Source organism: Nycticebus coucang, chromosome 12, assembly GCF_027406575.1.
Source record: "Nycticebus coucang isolate mNycCou1 chromosome 12, mNycCou1.pri, whole genome shotgun sequence".
Lineage (NCBI taxonomy): Eukaryota > Metazoa > Chordata > Mammalia > Primates > Lorisidae > Nycticebus > Nycticebus coucang.
Genome location: NC_069791.1, coordinates 80582289 through 80606041, shown reverse-complemented (window position 1 = coordinate 80606041; position 23753 = coordinate 80582289). Strand labels below are relative to the sequence as shown.

General features: G+C 46.4%; 2 protein-coding genes across 3 annotated transcripts in view; one reads left to right on the top strand and one right to left on the bottom strand.

Moving 5' to 3' along the window:
• VKORC1L1 (vitamin K epoxide reductase complex subunit 1 like 1) overlaps positions 1 to 3909 on the top strand; it is a 68000-nt gene extending 64091 nt beyond the window's left edge. The window contains exon 3 of the mRNA XM_053555171.1: positions 59 to 3909. Within this exon, the coding sequence (XP_053411146.1) occupies positions 59 to 285 (227 nt within the window). The 3' untranslated portion in view covers positions 286 to 3909. The remainder of the gene's footprint in view (positions 1 to 58) is intronic.
• A 1826-nt stretch (positions 3910 to 5735) lies between these two features.
• Positions 5736 to 20114, bottom strand: GUSB (glucuronidase beta). 2 transcript variants are annotated; one of them, XM_053555047.1, is made up of 12 exons: positions 19871 to 20114; positions 18693 to 18878; positions 18178 to 18359; positions 17849 to 17991; positions 17167 to 17354; positions 16674 to 16826; positions 16270 to 16448; positions 16043 to 16189; positions 12911 to 12995; positions 10509 to 10685; positions 7698 to 7833; positions 5736 to 6099 (listed from the first exon to the last, which is right to left on the bottom strand). In XM_053555047.1, exons 1-12 carry the CDS (start codon positions 20078 to 20080, stop codon positions 5930 to 5932), a joined length of 1956 nt encoding a protein of 651 aa, XP_053411022.1. In that variant the 5' UTR covers positions 20081 to 20114; the 3' UTR covers positions 5736 to 5929. The 2 variants fall into 2 exon arrangements, with proteins under 2 accessions (XP_053411022.1, XP_053411023.1); XM_053555048.1 differs by lacking the exons at positions 17849 to 17991; positions 18178 to 18359; positions 19871 to 20114 and having other exon boundaries at positions 18693 to 18759.
• Positions 20115 to 23753: the final 3639 nt, after the last annotated feature.

Here is a 23753-nt window from a genome sequence, read left to right as displayed (position 1 = left end):
AGAAGCTTTCTCTTCATTGCCAAGGCCTGAATGAGCCAAGTGTCTCTTTCTCTTACAGGCATGACAGCAAGCGCAGTTGCAGCTTTAATCCTCATGACATCCTCCATCGTGTCTGTTGTAGGGTCTTTGTACCTGGCCTACATTCTGTACTTCGTGCTGAAGGAGTTTTGCATCATCTGCGTCATCACATACGTGCTGAACTTCATTCTTCTTATCATCAACTACAAACGACTAGTTTACTTGAATGACGCTTGGAAACGGCACCTGCAGCCCAAGCAGGACTGACAACCGACAGAACTCTTAACTGACAGTCTGAAGTCCCTTTTTCCATTAAGTTTATTTTGCAGCAGTTTTTTTTTTTATTCTTCACAACAGACATTTTCCCTAACAATCTTAAACTGATTTTTTAAATCTTGTAAATTAGAAGGGGCCCTAGCTGTTTTCTGTGTCAATCTTCATTTTAAATATGGATACAAAAAAAGGATACGCCGAGCCAATCAAAGACAAGCTTTAACTTTACTTTGAAGGTCTTTCTGAATATTAAAATGTAGTCCTAGCCCCCTCTCCCCAATTGTAAAGTGAGCAACCATTGCTAGTAATTCTTTAATGTGTATAAATTCAATTTCAGGTATAACAAATGTGATCATGACATGAAAATATTTTAGAATAGATACTGTATTAAATATTGCCACGTTTACAATATGTAATATGTTTTTAGCTGATGGATTTAAACATGTAGATTCAACTAGAATCCATTTATGTGATATTTGTAAATAAAGGTAGAAATATTGGATCCATACCTGCAGGACTTGCTGTACAGGTTAGTTGAAGTGTAGCAATGAAGAATTGTCAGCTCAATGTTGACTGATGAAATAGTGGAAATAGTAAGCCCATGTAGAGCATCTCTTGTGAAAAGTACAGACAGCTGAGGGTGCAGCATTGACAGCAGAAATTCTGGGGTGGGTGGTTCCCTTCCATGTCCCTCCTCTGAAAGCAAGGAACTAAATTGGAACGTTTAATTCAAGTTTGTGTCCAGTCATAAAACTGGATCAATTATAATCTTAGAATGAGTCATGTGACAAGACCAAGTCCAAGGCCTTGGGGACACTAATAGGAAAATGGGTATTTTTCTTTGGAGAAAAGCTGGAAATATTAATATGTCACTTTCAAGTAAAGTCTCTTACACCAGTTGAATTTTCACACAGATATTTTTCCTTAATATTGGTGCCAGTCAACCAAACAGTATTATAACTTTAAAATAACCAATATAAGCCTGACCACTCCAGAGCAGAGGTAGCTCCATAGCATTCTCCCTAATTGTTTCTTTCTGCACTAACTAATCAGATGTCTAGTTCAATTGTTTTAGAGTCAAATATTGGATTGGTAAACTTTAGGGCTGACTTGCTGCTTAGTTTGCTTAGTTAGTAAAAATATCTAAAGGTAAAATACAGTAATGTCATCACTGTTCTTTTACTAACTACACGAATGCTTAAGAAATATTTTTAAAGGATTTGAATAAACCCAAATGAAATTGTGACAGTATGTTTCTATGGTTAACATCTTATATCAGAATGTTAAAAGTGCCTTCTGTCTTAAATCTCAAACCAAATATTTCACGTGTTGAACTTGGGCAGAAGTGTCCTTCCTTCCTTCTTTTCTTACTGTGAAGTAGAAAACTTTCATTCTACAGAAAGGTTCTGTATGATCATTTTCTTTCTTTGATTGAGTAGTAGCAGTGTTTTTGCTTCTAATTCAATCAATCATGAGTTAAAAATAGTCAATTAGACCAGTAACTTTTGAGTGCTTTATTTGCCTTCTTTTTGAAGGGAGGGGACAGGTTCTACTCTGTAAACTGCTAAGAGTCGGCAACTGTTCAGTAGTTTCCAACTGACTGTCATAATCGATGCAATGTAGGTAGGTCTTCTGGCCCAAAGCAGGTATAAAGTCTGAATTGTAATGAACCTTCAACCAGTTTCTTAAAAGACAGCTTAATTCAGATTTCATCAAGGCTTTTGTTTTCCCATGAATGTGAATATTTCAATGCTCATTTTATTATGTATGTATTGTTCCTGTATTCTGAAGTAGTTAAAAGAACTCTAGAACATGTTGATTGGGTGTCTGGTGTTCACGGAGAAGCAAGTCCTCATGTTTGAAAGCTGTACAGTGAGGTCATGTTGTAGCAGTGCGTCCACTTCTACCGAGGCAGTTCACTGGTTCTCTTTTCTAAGCTAGAGTGGAAATGGCTTAAGGGTTAAGACTTTTGTGGTGTGTATATAACACCGGTTGTGCTAAACAAGTTCCTTGTGTCCCGATTTTTAATAGTTTTTCATATTTTGTATCAATCACCAGAGTATAGTTAAAGCTTGTCTTGATGTTGCATTCTTGCAAATGTCTTCAACTCTTCCGTTGAGAAAACATGTAAAAATGTTCAGCCAGACCCTTCATTGTTTCCTTTGCTTTCCTAAGCCTTAGGGAAAACACTGTTTCAGTTGTATAAAAATTTTTGCCACATTACCTGTGACCCAGTAAAATTATGCCCTTTTTCTCACTGAGAGATGGAACACAAGCTGCCTGAAAGAACAACATTTTAATACCAGTATCTCAGTAAGTAACAGAACCCTGTTGGGTATTATTAGTTGGTACTTTTTGCCCTGAAGAATTTAGACTCCCCTCTATCTCCTTTTCACCCAGAAGAGCAGGGAAACGCCATGTTAAAAAGTTTGAAAATTGTTATTACTATTTTAGACTGAATAGTTAAATACTGTAGCATTACTAAGCTACCAATGTTAAATGACAAATTAGGGGGTAAAATTGGTTTTAGCAATAATTTCACGCTTCATGTTTTTGAAGTGATTCATAACAAATGAAGCTTCTTATTTACTTGAGTCATAAATATCATTTGAAAAAATAAGTTGTGGTTACGGTCTAGGGAATCTAGGTGGTTTGGAGGGTCTCATTTAGTTTTTCATTACAGCTCGTTGCTGTAAAGATAAACTTCTGGTGAAATAACTCAGGTTTAACTAGCTGTGTCCCATTAATTATATTTACTTAATATATGTATCCTTCTTTGCAAGAATGCTAAAAGCATTGATTGTTTTCATAAAGAGATTTGTCTTTTGGTACAAGCAATCTTTGGATCTCCTAGGTAAGCTAGAACAAGACTACAGTGAAATTAAAACTATTTGTTGGCTTTTGTTTGTGTATTTTTTATTTTTTTTAAGACCATCTTTAGAAAGAGCAGATGGTATTAAAGACTCTCTGCAAAAGTGCAGTTATCTTCAGCAGTTACTTCATAACTCAGATTGGTACCACTGCTTGACACCAGTGAGTACTGACAAGCATGTCTCATCTTAAAAATCAGTGTTAGACACATGCCAATAAGAAACCCACTCTCATTTGTGGTAACCTATTTGGGAAGGATAAACCTAATAAACAGCCTTTGCCCTCATGTATTTTCCTACAACACATCAGCATTGGTGAAACACTTCAGATATTTTAGGCAGCACTTATGGTTCCTAATTTCTGAGAATTACCCCTCAGTAAGCCAAAATGAGGGGCGGCGGTGGGAATCCAGGCTACTTGGTTAAAAATTTTTCTACAGATTAGCCCAGAAAAGGTGAAATGTCTTATGAAACTATTAAGCATGGCCTAAGTATTAGGTGTATGATCTGTATATTATGTTCCATCCAAAATATTACTAGTGCTTTAAACTCCAGAGGAAACATTCATTTAAAATGGGAGTTCACTGGGCAGATTTCCCCTTTAATATAGATAGAAATATTCTTTATCAGAGATTCAGGACACCGTTTTGCTAACTGGTAAATAAAAACAAATGTAAATATGTAAGAATGTTTATTTGTTGCACATAACTTTTTTGGTATAAAATAAATGTAGAAGTTACCTGTGGAAGTTGTGCTGCCATCATTCCTATACTGCAGGGTTACATTTCAGACAAGCTGGCATGCCTTAGACTCAGTAGGAACCTCATAAAAGAATTCTTAAAGTCGATACTATAACAACATCATTTCTGTAGGGAGACTGGGTTGGTTCTGTGTCTCTCAAATTATATGTAATTTGTAGACAATACAGACTTTTAGAGACTCTAGTTCTTAAAGTTCCTGTGGGTTTATGATGCCTGTGATTGTCACAAATTGACTACAAAAAGCCTTACGGTTTACAATTCTGTGCACACATGAAATGTATCAATCTGCCATTTTTTCCATAGCTTTACTTTAGCTTACCTTGAATACTCCATTCTTGTAATCCTTTAAAAAGGTTAACATCTGCAAGAAAGATGAGGCTGTCTGAAATATAGCTTAGCCATACTTCACTCAATAGGACAGATATGTTCTATGCTACAAGTTTAGGACCTACCAAATGGACCTTGCCCCCAATTTGCAACACGTATCTTGTTATGTTTAATTTTTTAAAAATATTTATTGACCAGAGTTTTATCTATTATACTTTGGCATTTAACTGGAACATAAAGTTTGATTACATCAAAGAATTAAGATTGGAGTTCAATAGTTACAAAAGAAATATGGAACACCTAGAATTCCTTTGTATTTGAATTGACTACACTCATATTTTTTTAAAATGGTCTGGGCCAGGCAAGGTGGATTGTGCCTATAATCTTAGCACTTTGGGAAGCCATGGTAGGAGGATTGCTTGAGGTCAGGAGTTCAAGACCAGCCTGAGCAAGAAGACCCCTGTCTCTACAAAAGATAAAAAAAATTACCTATGTATGCTGCCATGCACCTGTAGAGTTCCAGCTACTCAGGAGGTTGAGGCAAGAGGATCACTTGAGCCCAGGCAAGAATTCGAGGTTGTTGTAAGCTATGACACCATGGCATGTTAGCCCAGGAGGCAAAGCAAGACCAAATTGCCAAAAAAAGAAAAAGTCTGAAAGTGCCCAATAAAATTAGGCTAAATTATCTTTACTCTTTCTGTTATGGAACTTGGAGGCTAAAATGGGGTGTGTCTTGAGACACAGGAAACAACCACGAGTAGTGAATCAAGTTCTGTATCAAGAACTGTACTGGTTCATTGTCTTCAATTTGGTAGGACACCAAACAGGATATTTCTCCAGTTAGCTTTAAACCAGGATTGATGGATACTCAAATATTAAGAATAAAACAACTTCCTTGGCTTAATGGAATCTGTGGGAAAAGAAGGGGGAAGAAAGATTCCTTAAGAAAAGACCATGTTGTGGGATGGGGGAGGTGGAGTCAGCCGTGGGGTATAAGGGCATGGGATACTTGTCCGCAGATGCAAACTGTTTAAACCGGTTTTGTCAGTTTCTGTGGCATCAATTATGATTAGGCCAATGGGCTCATCTGCCCATTTCTGTCAAGACTAGACCATGGCTGAGGTTGAAACAATATCCTAGGAAAATTGGTTATCACTGAGCTCCCAATTTAGACACTCATCAAACTTGCCTTTCTAATGCTTATTTATCAGCTTAAAATATGTGGAAAATAGCATGTAAACCTTGTTAACTATCAGAGCATGATAGCACTATATAAGTTTATTAGTGCATGTGAGATTTCCAACTCATTTGTGGAATTGAGCAGCAGTGATGACAATCTTCTGTACTCAATTAAAGATGACCCAGTCTGATGTGCAAGCATTGAGGTCCTAGGACCATGGCACTGTTCCTACAGGAGCTGTCTGTGACCACTGGCCTGGGTGTAGAAGCAGCAGTTTCCTGAGAGTCCACACACACAACACCATGAGAACAGCCCGTCACATAAACCTTTATTTTCACCTCTATCATTCCCTTCCTGCATATTTCCATAAAATCCAGACCAGAAGCCTTTTGATCTGCATGAATAGTCCAAAAAGCACTTGCTGCCTGTTGTGGAAGGTGCCCCTTACTGGGGAGGACGGGACAGATAGAGGTGATGTCAACAGAGAGGTAGTTTTGGCTTTAAAAAGGAAACAGGCCATTTCCCAAACACTGAGACTTCACTCCTGAGTAGTGATTGCTGGTGTCATTGGCAAGTTTCCAGTATCTCTCTCGCAAGAGGAATGCCGCACTTTTTGGTTGTCTCTGACGAGTGAAGATCCCCTTTTTATTCCCCAGTACTCTCTGAGGTGCTAAAAAAAAAAAAAAAAAAAAGGCAGAAAGTTAAGATGACTCCTGATGGACCTAACTGGAATCACACTGGAGCCAAGCTGGGCTCTAACAGAAATGTCCTCTTACAGGACTGCTTGGTCTGAAGTGATCATTTATGGATTAAAGTATTTAAGTACCACTGCTCTCCCAGAACACTTCAGCTTCCTGATGTGTTAATTTCTAGTTCATGAGGGGAAAAAAATCCAAAAAATCTTTCATTTTAGAATAACGTTTAAGATATTAGGGCTATCCAGCTGTCCAGTAAATGGGCAGAGAGGGAGGGGGAGATGGAAACAAAGCTGCCCTCAGAAGGCCTGGGGCTTTCTGAACAAACAGTTCTCCCAGTGGGAGCCAGGATCCCAACCGAAGGTGCCTACATGAGATCTGCTATCCGAGTTCAAAGTCCTCTCAGGCCAACTTCCAGCTTGCCCCCACCACCTGTGGTCAGTCCAAAGTGAGGCTGGGAGTAGACAAAACTGTCAGTGACCTCTCTTCCCCTGGGGAGACCGCGGCTAAATGAACAGTTAAATGGGTAGGAAAGCTTTCTCACCAAAAGGTGCAAGTTTCTTCTATAAGCAAATCCTAGGCACTGACAAGGAGCTAATCATATGAATCCTTACATCAACTTATGAGTGGAGGTGTTACCCCCACTTAGGAAAAGGTGACCCAACTCATTTCCTACCACACAAAGCTGGTGCACTCCCTCCACAAAACTGTCACACAGGATATTTTTTTTGGCCGGGGCTGGGTTTGAACCTACCACCTCCGGCATATGGGACCGGCACCCTACTCCTTGAGCCACAGGTGCCGCCCCACACAGGATATTTCTAAAATCCATTAATCTCACTTGCCAAGCAGAGTGGAAGTTCGTGTTCTTTTTTCTCTTTACCTTTTCCCTTTCATCTTGTTAAGCATCCCCTTTCCATTCTTACTTTGGTTAAAACTTGAACCATTCAAAGGCCTGTCATTCCCCATTGGTGATGTATCATAATTCCCACCACTACTGTATCCTTCCCTACCCCGCCTAAATTCCATCCTAAGTTCATGGAAGTCAAGAAATGGGTAATCTAAAGGTACAGTTGAAATGGGAAACTTGGAACTTATCACTCCTCCCCTACATTCTCTCTGTTGAAGACTTGAACACTCCCACTCTCATGACATTTTCAAACTTGCCTACGTTCACTGGACCCACTTTCTATGAGTGAATAATACAAAACAACCATAACACCTGAACTTCTCAGCTTTGTGTCCTGCTCTGCAATGATCTCCCAAGTCAGTCCAGTCTGAGGTCCAGGTTTTCCTCATACTGTTGTGAAATAGACAAAGGTAAGTTGCCACAAGACAGTGACTCTCCTGTTTGCTTTTTTCCACAAAATGATTTGGGGAGCTGCACAGGATTTCTTTATTGCTGCCCAGGCACAGCTTGCTTTTCCCAGGGAATTCTCTACGCACCCTACACTGATTAAGGCAGCTCTTCCTCCCTTTGTTTCCAATATTCTTCCAAGCAAACGTTCAGAACTGGAAAGCTAATCTGAAAAAGTCACAAAGGGTACATTCCGCAAGCCAAGCTGCCACTTACACTGGTTAGTCATAAAGTCGGCAAAATTCCAGATGAGCTCTCCGATCACGTATTCTTTGCGTTTTTGATCCAGAACTAAATGATACTGCTCCAGCAGACTTTTCTGGTACTCTTCGCTGAACATGAGAGGTGGATCCTGGGATTCATGGCAAAGAGAATTTAAGAGTCAGAACTGGCAGAACTGTAAATGTTAGATAAAAATAAAGATCCACTTGATTATGACCAAAATATCTGTCCTCAGAGTGGGCTGTAGTGACTGCTGGACGTGCTGATGCTGGTGTAGAGACAGCCAGGGAATGACGTAACCCAGAATACAGAAAGATATTTTTTTAAGCCTTATTTAGTAATTGCTTTATTTATAAATATAATTTGACATTTGCTTTATCTTACTTTTCCATCTAAAAGCTGAACTATACTAGAAGTAAAAACGTGTCTTTGCCTCAAGTTTTAAGTCGCTGCCTATGCATAATTTGAGCACTAGTGTGACTCAGATTCAAGTTGCCTCAGATTCCTCAGTAGCTAGTCTGGGTAAGGAGCTGCTGTTTAACACATGCACCCATTCTGCAAATAATCTAGTATCTGGTTGTGACAGGCACTGAGGTAAAGAGACAAAGACGAGCAGGTAAAGTGTCCCTGCCTTCACAGGCTTTACAGGCTAGGAAGACACAAGTTCTAAGTGTAGTGTGGGTGACTACACAGGAGGAGCCAGGGGACACTCAGCAGGGAGCTGGGACAGGGGCCTCAGGTCAGATGACAAGAAGGCCATGTACAACAAAAGCTGAAGGCCACATCTATTGACTTCATTAATATTTAGTAACATGCTCCTGCATGTCACGTACTATGACATAGTGACCGAGATGATGTTCCTGGGACATACAGTCCCAGTTTTCACCTCCTGAGAATTCTTTGGAGGCTCAAGTCTCAGATGCTCTGTATACATTTCATTTTAGGAGAGAACAAAGCCTTCTGGCTTTTTCTTTTCCAACAAGGAGGACTAACATGACACATGAGAATCACTGAAAATACTGAGTGTAAAATACTGAAAAACTGCACAACTGAGTCATATTTTGTTCCAGTTCCAAAGTTGAATTTGAGGGCAGGGCAAGATGTAGATTTTCTTACTTTGTTTTAATGGAAATGAACCAACATTGTCTAGTACAATAGCCACTAGTCACATGTGGCTATATTTAAAATTAACCAAATCAATTCAGTCATATGAGTCACATTTCAAGTCCTTAGTAGTCACATATGGCTCGTGACTCCCATTTTATACAGTACAGATATAGAGCATTTCCATCACCGCAAAGATTCTATCAGTGATGACCTTTTCAGAGTTGGTTACCCTTTCAAAGAGGGACAGCAAATAGGCATGTCCATGAGATACTTCTACTTTACTAGTTTATAGAAGTGGCATTCTGTGTAAGCAAGATGAATTTAAGGATCTATGACAGTGCAGTCCATTGCAGGCAGCTGCCCAGCATACAAAGGATAAGCATGGTAAGAAATGTGTGTCAGTGGTTATGGCACCGGCCATGTGCACTGAAGCTGGTGGGTTTGAACACAGCCTGAGCCAGCTAAAACAACAAGGACAACTGCAACATAAAAATAGCCAGGTGTTGTGGTGGGCACCTATAGTCCCAGCTACCTGGGAGGCTGACGCAAGAGAATCGCTTAAGATTTGAGGTTGCTGTGAGCTGTAACGCCAAAGCACTCTACTGAGCATGATGTAGTAAGACTCTGTCTCAAAAAAAAGGTAAAAAATGCGTGTCAACGGGGAATCCCAGTAGTCATGACAGGTGAGTATGAGGTGGCTGAAGTAGGGGCAGGCGACTGGCTATGGTTCAGGAATCCACATAAAAAAAATCCCCACAATGGGCGGCGCCTGTGGCTCAGTGAGTAGGGCGCCGGCCCCATATACCTAGAGTGGCCTGTTCGAACCCAGCCCCAACCAAACTGCAACAAAAAATAGCTGGGCATTGTAGCGGGTGCCTATAGTCCCAGCTACTTGGGAGGCTGAGGCAAGAGAATCGCCTAAGCCCAAGAGTTGGAGGTTGTTTTGAGCTGTGTCGCCAGGGCACTCTACCGAGGGCAACAAACTAAAACTCTGTCTCTAAAAAGAAAAAAGGAAAAAAAAAAAAAACACCCACAAGCAAAGCAGCATATCTTTGTTGAGGAAATGAACCAAACAATGACAACAAAGCTAGTGATTAAACCTTGTTCCAAAATTTCACCCATTCCCTGAGTAATTATTATTTAGCACCCAGTGTGCATCAGGCACTGATGAGTGCCTGGGAAGCAACACTAAGTAGGATTCGTTCTCCCTCCTGGATCCCAGTCTGGCCAGGGACAGAGCCAAAGACCTGAGGACAGCGCACGGCGGGAATGCTGAGCCAAACCTCCTGTCAGAGGGCACAGCTAAGTGGAGGCTCCAACCCTGAACAGGAGTCCAGTTAGTAATTGTAGCTCTAACATGGGTCCTCCAGGTCGGAGGAGCAGCCTGAGTAAGAGCAGGAAGAGCAAACAATGCTGAGGGTCTCTATGGGCCAGAGGAAGCCAGGGCCAAGACTCCAGGGCTAGGATTTCTTAGGAAGACGCCCCAGGCAGTTGATAGGAGGCCGCCTCTAAGGACAAAGCAAGAGGGGCGGAGGCCTGGCTCTGGGGCAGGGGCTATGGAGAGGGTGTGGGGGACGAGCCCCAAGAAGAGAAGGGAGGTCAGCAGTGCATGTGAAGGGCAGGGAAAGCCTGAAGGGAATGAGAGACATCGCTGCCCCACGGTGCAAAAACACACCCACGACGTTCTGCGCCACTTACATGGTGAAGCCCCGCGATCACTTCTGCTCCATACTCGCTCTGAATAATTGGCTTCTGGTAGGTCCTGTACCAGTTCTCAAACTGGGTATTCAGCTGCAGCTGAATCACCTCCAAGTGTCCATAGTCATGATACCAAGAGAAGTAACTGTTCACACAGATCACGTCCACGTACGGAACCTAGGACGAGAGCCAGAGACTGTAGGGGAACGCACACTCAGAGTCCCTTCCACAGAGAAGGTACGAAGGGGATGCAGGAAAAGATATAGACCCTGAAACTATCCTGCTCACAAATAGGAAAGCTAGCCAGGAAATGACCCAAATGAAGGAGGCGTGGAATTCCGGGCTGACAGCCCAGACGTGCAGGGCCACGCATCCTTCAGCACAAGTCACGACCCTTCCCAGCTGGCTTTGTTCTTCTCTAGATAGTGCTCCTGTCACTGGGATTCCCTCACCTTCCCCTGGGGAAATGTTCCTACCTGAGGGATGAATAGTTTTTCTCCTCTCAAAAAAATCTTTCTTTTTTTTGAGACAGTCTCGCTCTCTTGCCCTGGGTAGAGTGCTGAGGTGTCATCACAGCTCACAGCAACTTCAAACCCTTGGGCTCAAGAGCTTCCATTGCCTCAGCCTCCCGAGTACCTGGAACTACAGACACCCACCACAATGCCAGGCTAGTTTTTTCTATTCTTTGGTAGCAATGGGGTCTCCACTCTTGTTCAGGCTGGTCTCTAACTCTTGAGCCCAAGGGATCTACCCGCCATAGCCTCGCACAGTGCTAGTATTACGGGTGTGAGCCACCACACTGGCCTCTCCCCAAAAGTCTTGATTCCCCATAGCATTCACAAGGCAGTGCTGGGGGCGGCACGCAGAGTAACTGGAAGATTCCCTCTGAGGAGGGCACCATAGATGACAGGGTGGGACTGCCTGCAGCCTAAACTAAGCTGTGCTCAGGGCTGATCAGCAAAGGGTTGTGTCCAACTGGCTAGTTTCTAATGTCACCTGAACATACTTCTAGTAAGAACACTAATCTCCAAAGCCTGCATTTAAACCAGTGGTTCTCAACCTTCCTAATGCCATGATGTATTTTCATTGTTACAAAGGGGTCGTGACCCGCAGGTTGAAAACCACAGATTTAGACTGTGGTGGCAGGAAGATGTAGGCAGGAAAAGGCAGCAGAAGGCTCAGGGGACATGCTATTGATGGAGCACAGATCTCACCAGCTGAGTGTGGCCTCTGCCAAGGAGACCGCGCTCAGGGTACCCAGCCAAAGCCTTCCCTGTCACCTAAGAGACAGGAATGGGGAGAGATAACCACTTGAGGTCCAAGAACATCCAAGTGCACCTTGTGTTTTCCACAGATTTTATGTATCCTTAGGGGGGCATGTTCTTGAGACATGGCAAAGGCTGACAAACCTCTGTCTACGTTCAAATGATGGCATTCACAATTTTTCTTGTACATACTGTTTCTCATCTGCTGTCTTTATACACCTTCTCTTTCTGTAACTCTTTTTTCTTAGTTCCCCCAGTGAAGGAACATTTTGTTGCTCTCATATTTTACCCCTTCCATGCAACTCAATATGTAGCTTCCAGTGGGGGGCTGCTGTGTCCAGGCCAGTGATCCCTGAGGCAGTAAGGAAGGCCATGGGCTGCAGAGGAAAGGCCTGGGCTGCAGCTAGCTCTGCCCCAGCCGGCTGTGTGTGCCTGTCCTTTCTATTCTCAATCTGTGGTGCTGCATCAGTGGTTCCCAAAGCTGCTTGATCAATGGAATCACTGAGAAGCTTTTTACAAACTTGAGTAAAAAGTCTGTAAAAAGTCCTATCCTTAAGTCCTATCCTGGACTTACTAAATGAGAACCTCAGAACCCGGAGATCTGTACTGTAAAAAAACTCCCCTTGGTGATTCAGACAATCAGCCAAGTTTGAGAAACACTAAACCACATGAACTTTAAGCTCCCTTAAAAATCTTCCATTTTAGAAGTATATTAAATTGAGATACATAGAATTAAAATGAGGCAAAAAACGCCAAGTCCCAACTGAGAACAAATCTCATCTCCCTATGTCCAGCCTTCTTTGATTTAAGAAGCCATACTGCCTGGCAAGAATGCAGTTAGTGAGCAATCTTTAACCTGAAGACTCTGTGGGCTGGGTGTGGTGGCTCATGCCTATAATTCCAGCACTCTGGAAGGCTAAGGCGGGTGGATCACTTAAGCTCAGGAGTTCAAGAGCAGCCTGAGCAAGAGGATCGCTTGAGCCCAAGAGGTTGCTGTGAGTTATAACACAGAGCAACCCTGTCTCAAAAAAAATTAAGACTCTGTGAACAGTGAATAAGCTAGCTGTGATTCCTCCCAACAGTCCATGCTCACGCAAAGCCGGGGGGATGAAGCAGCATGGAGACCCCCAGGCTCACCCCCTGGTCTGCTGAATAGTTGGAGTTGGTCACAAAGGTCACAGGCCGAGAGGGGTCCAAGGTTTTGGTGTGGGAAATCACCGTCCTGTTCACGGAAGGCAAAAGACACAGGCTCCATCAGTCTGGGAAGAGCTCTCAGACACCCAGCTCCCATCCATCTTCTCCGGACAAAACAAAACACAGAACCCCTGCTTTCCTATCTTGAAGTGTATTTCAGGGGCGGTAACGTATTCCTGGAGTCTTACGCGTCCATCACTCTTTCTCCCGCCTCCCTGAATCCTACCTCCTAGAGGAGAGGCCACATCACAGGCATACAAGCTGTATTCTTTGGGCTGGACACTGCCAAAAACTAGATCTCTGAAATAGCTCCTGAGAATAGGAGTGGATGGGGAGCAGATTCAGATGGATATTTATTGATGTGACAACAGAAGTGCGTGCCAGGAGGCAGGCATTATGCTGTGTGTTCACAGCGGCTTCCCCAGCTAAGCCACAGCATTGTGGAGCAGAGGGAGCAGAGAACACCCACAGAGAAATGCCACAAAGGGAAAATAACAGTGGTAGCAGGGATTATGAAGGGGAAGAAAAGGGAACCTAACTTAAGACTGAAATCCAGTAAACCAAGGAAGAATGAAGGAGAGGTTCCTGACAGAGCACCCAGTCTGTGGTCAGGGTTCCCAGGGACCCACGGAGGTCACTACACGGAGGTCACTCTTCCCCTCTTCCCTCACCGTTTCTTTCTTTGCTTTTACACTCTCTCCCCACCTTCTTCTCGCTTTAAGGCTGTGGTTTCCACTGGACAGAATAGTACCCTCTGGCCTCAAGTTCCAACCCACACACCCGGAGTCCTGGCTGTCAGCTGAGAAGCTTCAAAGCCTGTGACAGCCTGGCTGAGCCACTCCAGCCTGGGTGGCTCTGTCCATATCCTGCTCCAGAAAGCATGAACCTCCCTTTCTCTATCTCCCATAAAAAGCTTATCTGGCAACCTGAGGCACCTGCTCCCGGGTGCCTCTTCTATCCACTCAGTACAACAAAGTGAGACTCTTTGTCTCAAAAAAAAAAAAAAAAGACCGGTTTATTAGGCATTATAAACAGGTTTTCCAGTGACACCCATGTTGTAAATATTCTAAAGTTACATTGAGCTGGGCACATTGACTCACACCTGTAATTCCATACTTGCGGAGGCCAAAGTGGGAGGATCACATGAGCCCAGGACTCTTCTACCCACTAAGCCCTGCTCAGCACAGGCCTGTGCCCACCAAGGTCTGAGCTGGAGCTACTTCTCAGGGCTTTCCCCGTGATAGACTAGGCTCAGCTTAAATCATTCCAGGAACTTGAGGTGCAGTGTCTGCCTCCATGAGTATTTCCATGGCCTCTGCTACCTCTACAGCAAGTGATCAACGATTCACTCCTGAAAGCTGAGTTATAAGTGCACTATTATTAGAAAGAGAAGGAACACCCGGGTGGCCAGCCTCCTTGCAAAAGTGAACCCCCCCATTGTGGGAAGATGGCCCCCCTTAAGTTGCGTTTCTGTCCATTGCAATAACAGGGATGGGGGGAGCTACATTTAGTGAATGGGAACTGAACTTCAGATGGCCTGTCCCTGTTCAACAATACAACTTTACTTTTAAAATTGTGTATTATTTTTAAAGCCAGGCTGTCACCCAGGGTGGAGTGCAGCGGCACTATCATACTCTTGGGCTCAAATGATCTTCCCACCTTAGCCTTCCAAGTAGCTGGGACTACAGGTACACTACCATACGTGACTAATTTTTTAATTTTTTGTAGAGATAGGGTCTTGCTATTTTGCCCAGGCTGGTCCTGAACTCCTGGGCTCAAGTGATCCTCCCACTTTGGCCTCCCCAAGTATAGGATTACAGGTGTGAGTCAATGTGCCCAGCTCAATGTAACTTTAGAATATTTAGAACATGGATGTCACTGGAAAACCTGTTTATAATGCCTAATAAAAGTCTTTTTTTTTTTTTTTTGAGACAGAATCTCACTTTCTTGCCCCTGGTAGAGTGCCATAGTGTCATAGCTCGCAGCAACGTCAAAGTCTTGCACTTAAGCGATTCTCTTGTCTCAGCCTCCCAAGTACCTGGGATTACAGGCGCCCATCACAACGCTCAGCTATTTTTAGAGGCAGGGTCTCGCTCTAGCTTACACTGGTCTTGAACTCATTGAGCTCAGGCGATCCACCTGTCTAGGCCTCCCAGGGTGTTGGGATTACAGGTGTGAGCTACTGTGTCTGGCATAAACCAGTCTTATAAAGCCTAACTCCACTGTACAGATGAACCCAAAGCAATACAAAGTGTTTCCTTGAACGGTTTTAACACACAAGAAATTTCCCAGGAATGCAAATACCATAAAAACTGAGGAATGGCTATAATCTGTTTTGTTTAGAACTTTATACAGAGTAGCTCCCCATCTTAGAATGTCACAGCACGTAAGGACATGCTGTTCAGGAATCTGGAATGCCCACAGGGACCCTGACAGTCTGCCTTTGCAGCTGTGCTTTCTTTCTTTTTTTTTTTTATGTTGAGACAGTTTCACTTTTTTGCCTTTGGTAGAGTGCTGTAGTGTCACAGCTCACAGCAACCTCCAACTCTTGGGCTCAAGCGATTCGCCTGCCTCAGCCTCCTGAGAAGCTGACGCAAGCGATCATCACAACGCCCAGCTATTTTCAGAGATGAGGTCTCGCTCCTGTGAGCTCAGGGCAATCCACCCACCTCAGCCTCCCAGAGTGCTAGGATTACAGGTGTGAGCCACCATGCCCAGCCTGCAGCTGTGCCTTCAGGGCAATTCTACCTTTTGGTTCAAGCATCTGACCCCTTGGTTGGTCTTTAGGAGAATCATGCCCATGCACTCATGTAGTGTTCTATAAATGACTCCCCTTTATGTTACAATTAGGCCATGTCACTATTCTTCTTTAAATGTGAAGTTATGTGTATAAACAGGTTATGCTAACTCTGATTTCATTTCAGGTGGAAAAGGAGAGAGTTGAGACAAAGGGTGGGTAGATATCTGGTCCCCTGTACCGCCCAGGTAGGGACGTGCCCTGTAGTCTGTGCTAGGAAGACCTGCTGCTCTGTCACAACACCTACCCTCCGCAGCCCAGTGAGGCAGGACACTCACTTAAAGTAGTAGCCAGCAGGCTTCAGAATGGAAGTGGGCTCGTTGGCCACAGACCACATCACCACTGCCGGGTGGTTCTTGTCCCTGCGCACCAGTTCCTCCATCACCTCCAGGTGGTGCCGGAGAGACACGTTGCCGTAGCTCTCGCTGTGGGGCCCATAGAGAGGGGAGTGTGTCAAGGCCTGTTCTGCGGGGCAGGCTGGGCAGCGTGGGCAGCAGACACTCACGGCAGCACGATGCCCACGCCAGGACATTCATCGATGACCACGATGCCGTAGCGGTCGCAGAGCTGCATCACCTCCTCTGCATAGGGGTAGTGGCTGGTGCGGAAGGAGTTGGCACCAAGCCAGCGAAGCAGGTTGAAGTCCTTTATCAGCAGTGACCAGTCAAAGCCCTTCCCTCGGATCTAAGGGACAGAAGAGAGTGACCCCTGCCCCTGTCCCTTTTAGAGGTGGGCCCCTCTGACAGTCACCCTCCATTTAGCCTTTATCCAGCCCAAGTCCAATCTCCACTGCTGTATGGGGTTGAGCAGTAAGCTTAACTGCCCTGAGCCGCCATCACCTGCTTCCAGGCACAGTGACAGTGAAAGGAGTGAAAACAGCTGCCACAGGGAGCCAGGAGCCCAACTCACATCTGCATCCTCATGCTTGTTGACACCATGGAAATAGAAAGGTTTCCCATTGATGAGGAACTGGCTCTCTGTGACAGCCACTGTGCGAATCCCAACAGGGAGAGTGTAGATATCAAACATAGGCCCTGTTGCCATCTGTGCAGTCAACCTCACCTACAAGAGCCAGAGCACCGGGCATGAGGACCCTGATGGCACAAGCCCCACCCAGCCGGCCCTCCATGAAGGACCCTCGTACACTAGAGTGGCCCACCTCTGGGCCTGTAAGCAGAGCTGCAGAAACTCCAGCCTCTGCCATTAGCCAAGGGGAACCTTCCCCCCACTGCCCTTGGGGTCTGCTCCTCAAAACTGGGCCTTTTCCCAATCAAGGGTGGAAAAACTGCAGAAGCTTAGAGGCCCATGCCTGTCTGTCCACCTGTCCTGGGCTCCTGTGGAAGCCAAGGCCAACAGATATGGCAAGAGACTGCCCTTACCACCAGTCCTAAACCACTGTTACCTCCAACGAGTATAGGTAGGCAGGGTGCTCATGCATGAGGTATGGCCACCAGAGGTGAGCACTGGGCACTTTCAACTGGCCCCGGCTCCCTGTCCCCTTGGCCACGATTCTGCCTTCTTCATTCCAAAGAAACACTTCCAGCTGGAAATGCTCACTGCCCTGGACAAAAACCTGGTAATTCACTAGCCCTGTAGGAAACGAGAGAGATCAGGGCTAAGGGCAGGCCACACCCTGGGTCACGTGGCCACCCTAAGGAGGCCACTTGTTTCTTGAACACACTGTGCACTGAAGGGAGATTAAGTGAGGGCAGCACTGTGGGGAAGGGACAAGGATTCTCATCCTGCACTGTGATTTTAGGCAAGACACCACTTCTCAAAAGTGAGGTCAACCACATGTGTGATTTCTGAAGCCCTTCCCAGCTCAGTCTAGATTGTGGCTTCTTAGGTAGATGGGAACCTGTGAGTCTGGAGATACTGAAAGAGCCTTTTTTTTTTTTTTTTTTTTTTGCAGTTTTTGGCCGAGGCTGGGTTTGAACCCACCACCTCTGGCATATAGGGCAGGCACCCTACTCCTTTGAGCCACAGGTGCCACCCTGAAAGAGACTTGTCCCTGGGTAATCTTTCCAAACAGAATGGAGCCATTCTGGGCCCTGCTGAGGGAAGATCCTGCCAGGAACCCTCACCAGTGTCTTGGTCCACGCCAGTGGTGACAGTGATGTCATCAATGTAGACAGTGGGTGTGGTATACAGGAGCACTGGCCGATGCAGTCCCGCATAGTTGAAGAAGTCGAATGTTATGCCCTGGACAAAGTAACCCTTGGGATACCTACAGTGGGAGGACAATGGCAAATTGGGACCCTGCCTTGCATCCTTAAACTTTAGCTCATACACATCCCTGGCCCCCAGACCCAGCGCCTTCACTCTGCTGAGGCCACCCTGTCCCTACTGGGAAGACCACTAGACCGGGCAGGGAGACCCTGGAGAGAGGGTGCGGGTGGAGGATGCTGCTCACTTGGAAGTATCATTGTGGTACTGGATGGTCCCTGGCGGCAGGGTGTGGGGGGTAAGTGTGTTGTTGATGGCGATGGTAATACGGCAGGAAGACAGGGGCCCACTCTGGACCAGCTTGCTGATGTCAGCCTCGAAGGGGAGGTGGCCCCCTTCATGCTCTGTCACATGGACCCCATTCACCCACTGTGGATATAGGGAGACATGGACAGGCAGCAGGCCAGAACATGGGGGCACTCTGCCATCTCAGGCAGTCCCTCACAAAAGGTACAGTACCAAGGGGGCTCAGGCACCACCTGCCTTGCCAGCCTGATAGAAAGAATGGTGCTCCAGAGAGATTAGGCAACTTTTCCCCCAGCCAGGGCACAGAACCCAGGGTAAAGCATGAGTGTCCTTCACTACCCCACCCCAGGGCGGCAGGCTGTCAGGTGGCAGATGGGACCCAGGTACCCCAAAGCAGCCCGATGCACACTCAGCAGCCATGTCTGCCTACTCATCCTGCCTGTGCTCTGCACTGACCACAATGGCATAGTAGTGGGCACTGCCAATCCTCAGCACCACTCTTGTGTCCAGGTCCTGGGTCCATCGTTGGGGCAGGACCGCCTCCCGCTCATACCACACCCAGCCGACAAAGCTCCGCAGCTGCACATCCTGGCCCACATCATTGAAGCTGGAGGGAACTGGCATGTCCAGGATGGGGCCTGACTGAGGGAAGAGGGCCAGGGGTCAGGTCCAGACCCTCTAGGATTCTAGGACCAGTGTTCTTCATAGGTGTACCTTCGCACCTGATTCAAGCCTGAAACACAGTAGGAACTCTATAAATATTAGTGCAATGACGAATAACTTGCTGTGTGGTCAACCACCAGTGTGGTTTGTGCCCAAGGGGCAGGGAGGTCAGAACTACTTCCTCAGAGCACCAGGCCAAGGTCTGTATGGACAGGGCTGAGCCCAGGGCCACATCCCAGACTGAGGCTAGAAGGGCCAGACCCTGACTAAGAGGCAGATGACCAACTGCCTGCCCGGGGAAGAGGCTGGCAGGGGGAGAGGGCCCCCTTACTGAGGAAACTGTGATTGGGACATATGTGGCGCCCAGCGCCTGCTCTCCTTCTGTGCTGAACATTGGGCAGCAAAGTCAGAGGAAGGCAGATCTAGGAGAGGGAAGCGTCAGATGAGTACAGAGGCCTCACACGGTCCTACTTCTCTGCTGACCGACCCAAGTCACGAGCGGAGCTGGGGTGGGGTCTTTCCCCGGCTGCCACACATATCCTGTCCTCTAGCTGAACCGCGGAACCCAGGGTCCTTCCTTCCTGGGCACAGCTGGCCCCAGGATGTACAAACCGTTCCCGCCTCGCCACGCCTCCCACACACACCCGTGCAGACTGTGTGTTACGGACACTGCCGGAAGGACACAGCTCGGGCTTCCCCTCCGAAGGGGGGTCGCAGGACCCTTCCCCTGGCCCGCGGGACCGCGCGCCGGCCGCACTGACAGCCCGCCCGGCGCCCTCCCGCCTCCCGCCACCTCTGGGTTCCTCTCCGGGTCCCCCCAGCCCGCTAACTAACGTGCTCCAGGCCGGCAGCTCCTGAGGGCACAGGGGAGGGAGCCTGCGGGGTGCTGTGCTCCTCGCCCCGCCGCCGGGCTCCAGGGACTTCCCGGCCCCAGGCCCCAGGCCCCGCGCCCCCGCCCCAGCAGCCCGCACCTCGCGCAGCGGCCGCCGGTACCACTGCTGCTCGAAGCCCTGGTGCCGGTTGTCGGAGAAGTCGGCGCGGAAGCTCCAGAGGCCGTCCAGATCCTTGCGCTCCCGCGACGGGCTCTCCCGGGGATACAGCATCCCGCCCTGCAGCGCCAGCGCGCAGCCCCACAGCAGCGGGCAGAGCGCAGCCCACGACCCCGCCTGCCCCAGAGCCATGGTTCTGCAGCTGCCCCGCGGCGGCGGCGGCCTCTTGAAGGGCCCGGGCGGGGTCACATGACCCGGCCGAGCCCGGCGTGCCCGCCCGAGGCCGCCCGCGCCATCTTAGTCGAGGGCGAGTACCCCGCGTGGGGGAGCCGAGTAAGGCCACACGCATCGGAGAGGGCCTCCGGGGAGACGGACCTTACCCCCAACTCAGCCCTAAAGAGCTAAAGTCCCCGAGCCGCCTTCCCGGTTCCCTGCCCGGTCCCATCTGCGAGATCATTGCCCTTACAACCCTGGGTGGGCTCCTGCCCAGTACGGCCCTGCTAGGGCAGAACCCCGAAATGGCTGGGTTGTCCCGGTTTGTCAAGGAGCACTTCCACGCGCCTACCCTTGCTGGACACCAGGCAGGTCCAAGCGAAGCCTCCCTGCCTGCGGTGTAGGGCCTCCAGCTTTGACCCCGGCTGTTAGGCGGACCCCCACCCAGGGACCAGGGGCTACCTCTGGGCATTTCTGGTTTAAACACCACGCCCCAGCTCATACCCTGCCTTTTTTGGTTTGATTTCATGCTCACCAAAGCAACTTTATTTTGGAATTTGATACTGGAAATGGAGTCCCCAGTACAATAAAAATAAGTAAGACTTGGCGGCACCTGTGGCTCAGTGAGTAGGGCGCCGGCCCCACATACCAAGGGTGGTGGGTTCGAACCCGCCCCGGCCAAACTGCAACAAAAAAGTAGCCGGGCGTTGTGGCGGGCGCCTGTAGTCCCAGCTGCTCGGGAGGCTGAAGGAAGAGAATCGCCTAAGCCCAAGAGCTGGAGGTTGCTGTGAGCTGTGAAGTCATATGACTCTACTGATGGCGACAAAGTGAGACTCTGTCTCTAAAAAAATAAAAATAAATTGGGCGGCGCCTGTGGTTCAGTCGGTAGGGCGCCGGCCCCATATACCGAGGGTGGCGGTAGGGCGCCAGCCCCATATACCGAGGGCGGTGAGTTCAAACCCAGCCCCGGCCAAACTGCAACAAAAAAATAGCCGGGCGTTGTGGCGGGCGCCTGTAGTCCCAGCTGCTCGGGAGGCTGAGGCAAGAGAATCGCTTAAGCCCAGGAGTTGGAGGTTGCTGTGAGCTGTGTGAGGCCACGGCACTCTACCGAGGGCCATAAAGTGAGACTCTTGTCTCTACAAAAAAAAATAATAATACTAAATAAATAAAAATAAATAAATAAGACTTTTAAAGAAACTGACAAGGTTTAAATGCTTTTTCTGAAATATTTGCACTCTTAGCTTACAATTCACTCTTTTTTTTAATTTTTTTAAGATTATCGCCCTCAGTAGAGTGCTGTAGCATCACAGTTCACAGCAACCTCTAACTCTTGGGCTTATTGATTCTCCTGCCTCAGCCTCCTGAGCAGCTGGGACTACAGGCGCCCGCCACAACACCTGGCTATTTTTTTGTTGCAGTTTGGCTGGGGCCAAGTTTGAACTCGCCACTCTCGGTATATGGGGCCAGCACCCTACTCGCTGGGCCACAGGTGCTACCCTCAGGTTACAGTTCACTCTTTATGAGACAGCTTTAGGCCAAATTTAATTTAACAAAAGTAAGAAAGTAGGATGCAAATGTATATACAGTAAGTAAAAAGTAAATAATTCAAAATCAAAGTTTTGCAACTTTAAATTATTCGGAGCCTTAAAGGAATTTGATTGTGGGGGCAACGCCTGTGGCTCAAAAAGGTAGGGCACTGGCCCCATATGCCAGAGGTGGTGGGTTCAGACCCAGCCCTGGCCAAAGACTGCAAAAAATAAAAATAAAAAAGGAATTTGATTATGGAACCTGAGTCACTTAACAGATCCTTGAGAGGTTCAGGGGTAGAGTCCAGGCGAGGGCCCACAAGGAGAGGAAGCCAGTCCAGGGATAAAGGAAAGGCTTTATTTATTTATTTATTTATTTATTGTTGGGGATTCATTGAGGGTACAATAAGCCAGGTTACACTGATTGCAATTGTTAGGTAAAGTCCCTCTTGCAATCGTGTCTTGCCCCCATAAAGTGTGACACACACCAAGGCCCCACCCACCTCCCTCCTTCCCTCTTTCTGTTTCCCCCCCCATAACCATAATTGTCATTAATTGTCCTCATATCAAAATTGAGTACATAGGATTCATGCTTCTCCATTCTTGTGATGCTTTACTAAGAATAATGTCTTCCACGTCCATCCAGGTTAATACGAAGGATGTAAAGTCTCCATTTTTTTTAATGGCTGAATAGTATTCCATGGTATACATATACCACAGCTTGTTAATCCATTCCTGGGTTGGTGGGCATTTAGGCTGTTTCCACATTTTGGCGATTGTAAATTGAGCTGCAATAAACAGTCTAGTACAAGTGTCCTTATGATAAAAGGATTTTTTTCCTTCTGGGTAGATACTCTTGTCAGGGTTGGGAGGATTTACAGGAGTGTAGGAAGGAGATTGCTCTGATCATGCAATTTGGTTTCTAGCCTGCTATCTTTCGCCACCTATCCCTCAAATGGCTGTGCTGTTGTCAGGATTGTGAGGATTTTTTCCCCACACTGTTATAACCTAGGCACCTGTAATCTTTGGCCACTGTAATATTTGTTCTTCTAATTATACATTAGCCTTTCCTTTACCTACGCTGTTTTGTAAAATGTTATAAAAGACTAAAGCAGTGAGGGTGGCACCTGTGGCTCAGTGAGTAGGGCGCCGGCCCCATATACCGAGGGTGGCGGGTTCAAACCTAGCCCCAGTTGAACTGCAACCAAAAAATAGCTGGGCGTTGTGGAGGGCGCCTGTAGTCCCAGCTGCTCGGGAGGCTGAGGTAGGAGAATCGCGAAAGCCCAAGAGCTGCATGTTGCTGTGAGTCCTGTGACATCATGGCACTCTACTGAGAGTGGTAAAGTGAGACTGTCTCTACAAAAAAAAAAAAAAAAAAAGACTAAAGCAGTGGCAGAGAAGATCCCTTCCTTCTTTGCTGTGATCGTCATTATAAATTAACTTCCTTATTACTTATCTTACATGAAACCTCACACTATTATAATGTCTAAGATGGGATTTTAAAGATACTCTTTTAAATTGAAAACTCAAAACAGCTGTAAGAAATCAAATTACACTAACTCATAAATCAACCCTGTATGAAAAATGTAATCCTGTTAAAAATCTTCTTCTGCCTAACTTTTCAGCTTTGGAGCACCGAGCCCCCTTCCTTGGACTCTGTGTTACCAGAATGCAGAATTCTCACCTTCACCTTTGGACTCGAATAAACTCTTTTAAACTGATTCTGATCCTTTTGATTATTTCATGTTGATAAGTATGATCAATCTCAATACTGTTAAAATTATATCCACAGAGATATATATAGAGGTATGTGAAGTGTTATTTTTGATGTGAACTATGATTTTCTTTGTTTTTAATATTTTTCTGCTCTTTCGAAATTTTCTATAATGAACATGTATTAGTTTTACAATCATAATCAAACTAAAAGCTTTAAAAAACAAAGCAAACAGAAAAAACCCAAAGGCTTGTTGCTATAAATTAGTATATTAATTTTTCATTTATTGGTCAGTCTTTCTGTATATAATTAGTGCAAGTCAGTTTTCCACTGCCTCATGGGGAGAGAAGGGGAAAGAACTAATAAAATTTAGTTTCTGGGGTGGCGCCTGTAGCTCAGTGAGTAGGTTACT

Coding starts and splice junctions, on each gene's coding strand:
- GUSB (XM_053555047.1), bottom strand. CDS start 20,080: ATGGCTCTGGGGCAGGCGGGGTCGTGGGCTGCGCTCTGCCCGCTGCTG. Junction 18,360..18,692: donor CCCACTACTATGCCATTGTG/GTCAGTGCAGAG, acceptor CTATATCCACAG/TGGGTGAATGGGGTCCATGT. Junction 12,996..16,042: donor CCTGCTGGCTACTACTTTAA/GTGAGTGTCCTG, acceptor TTCCGTGAACAG/GACGGTGATTTCCCACACCA.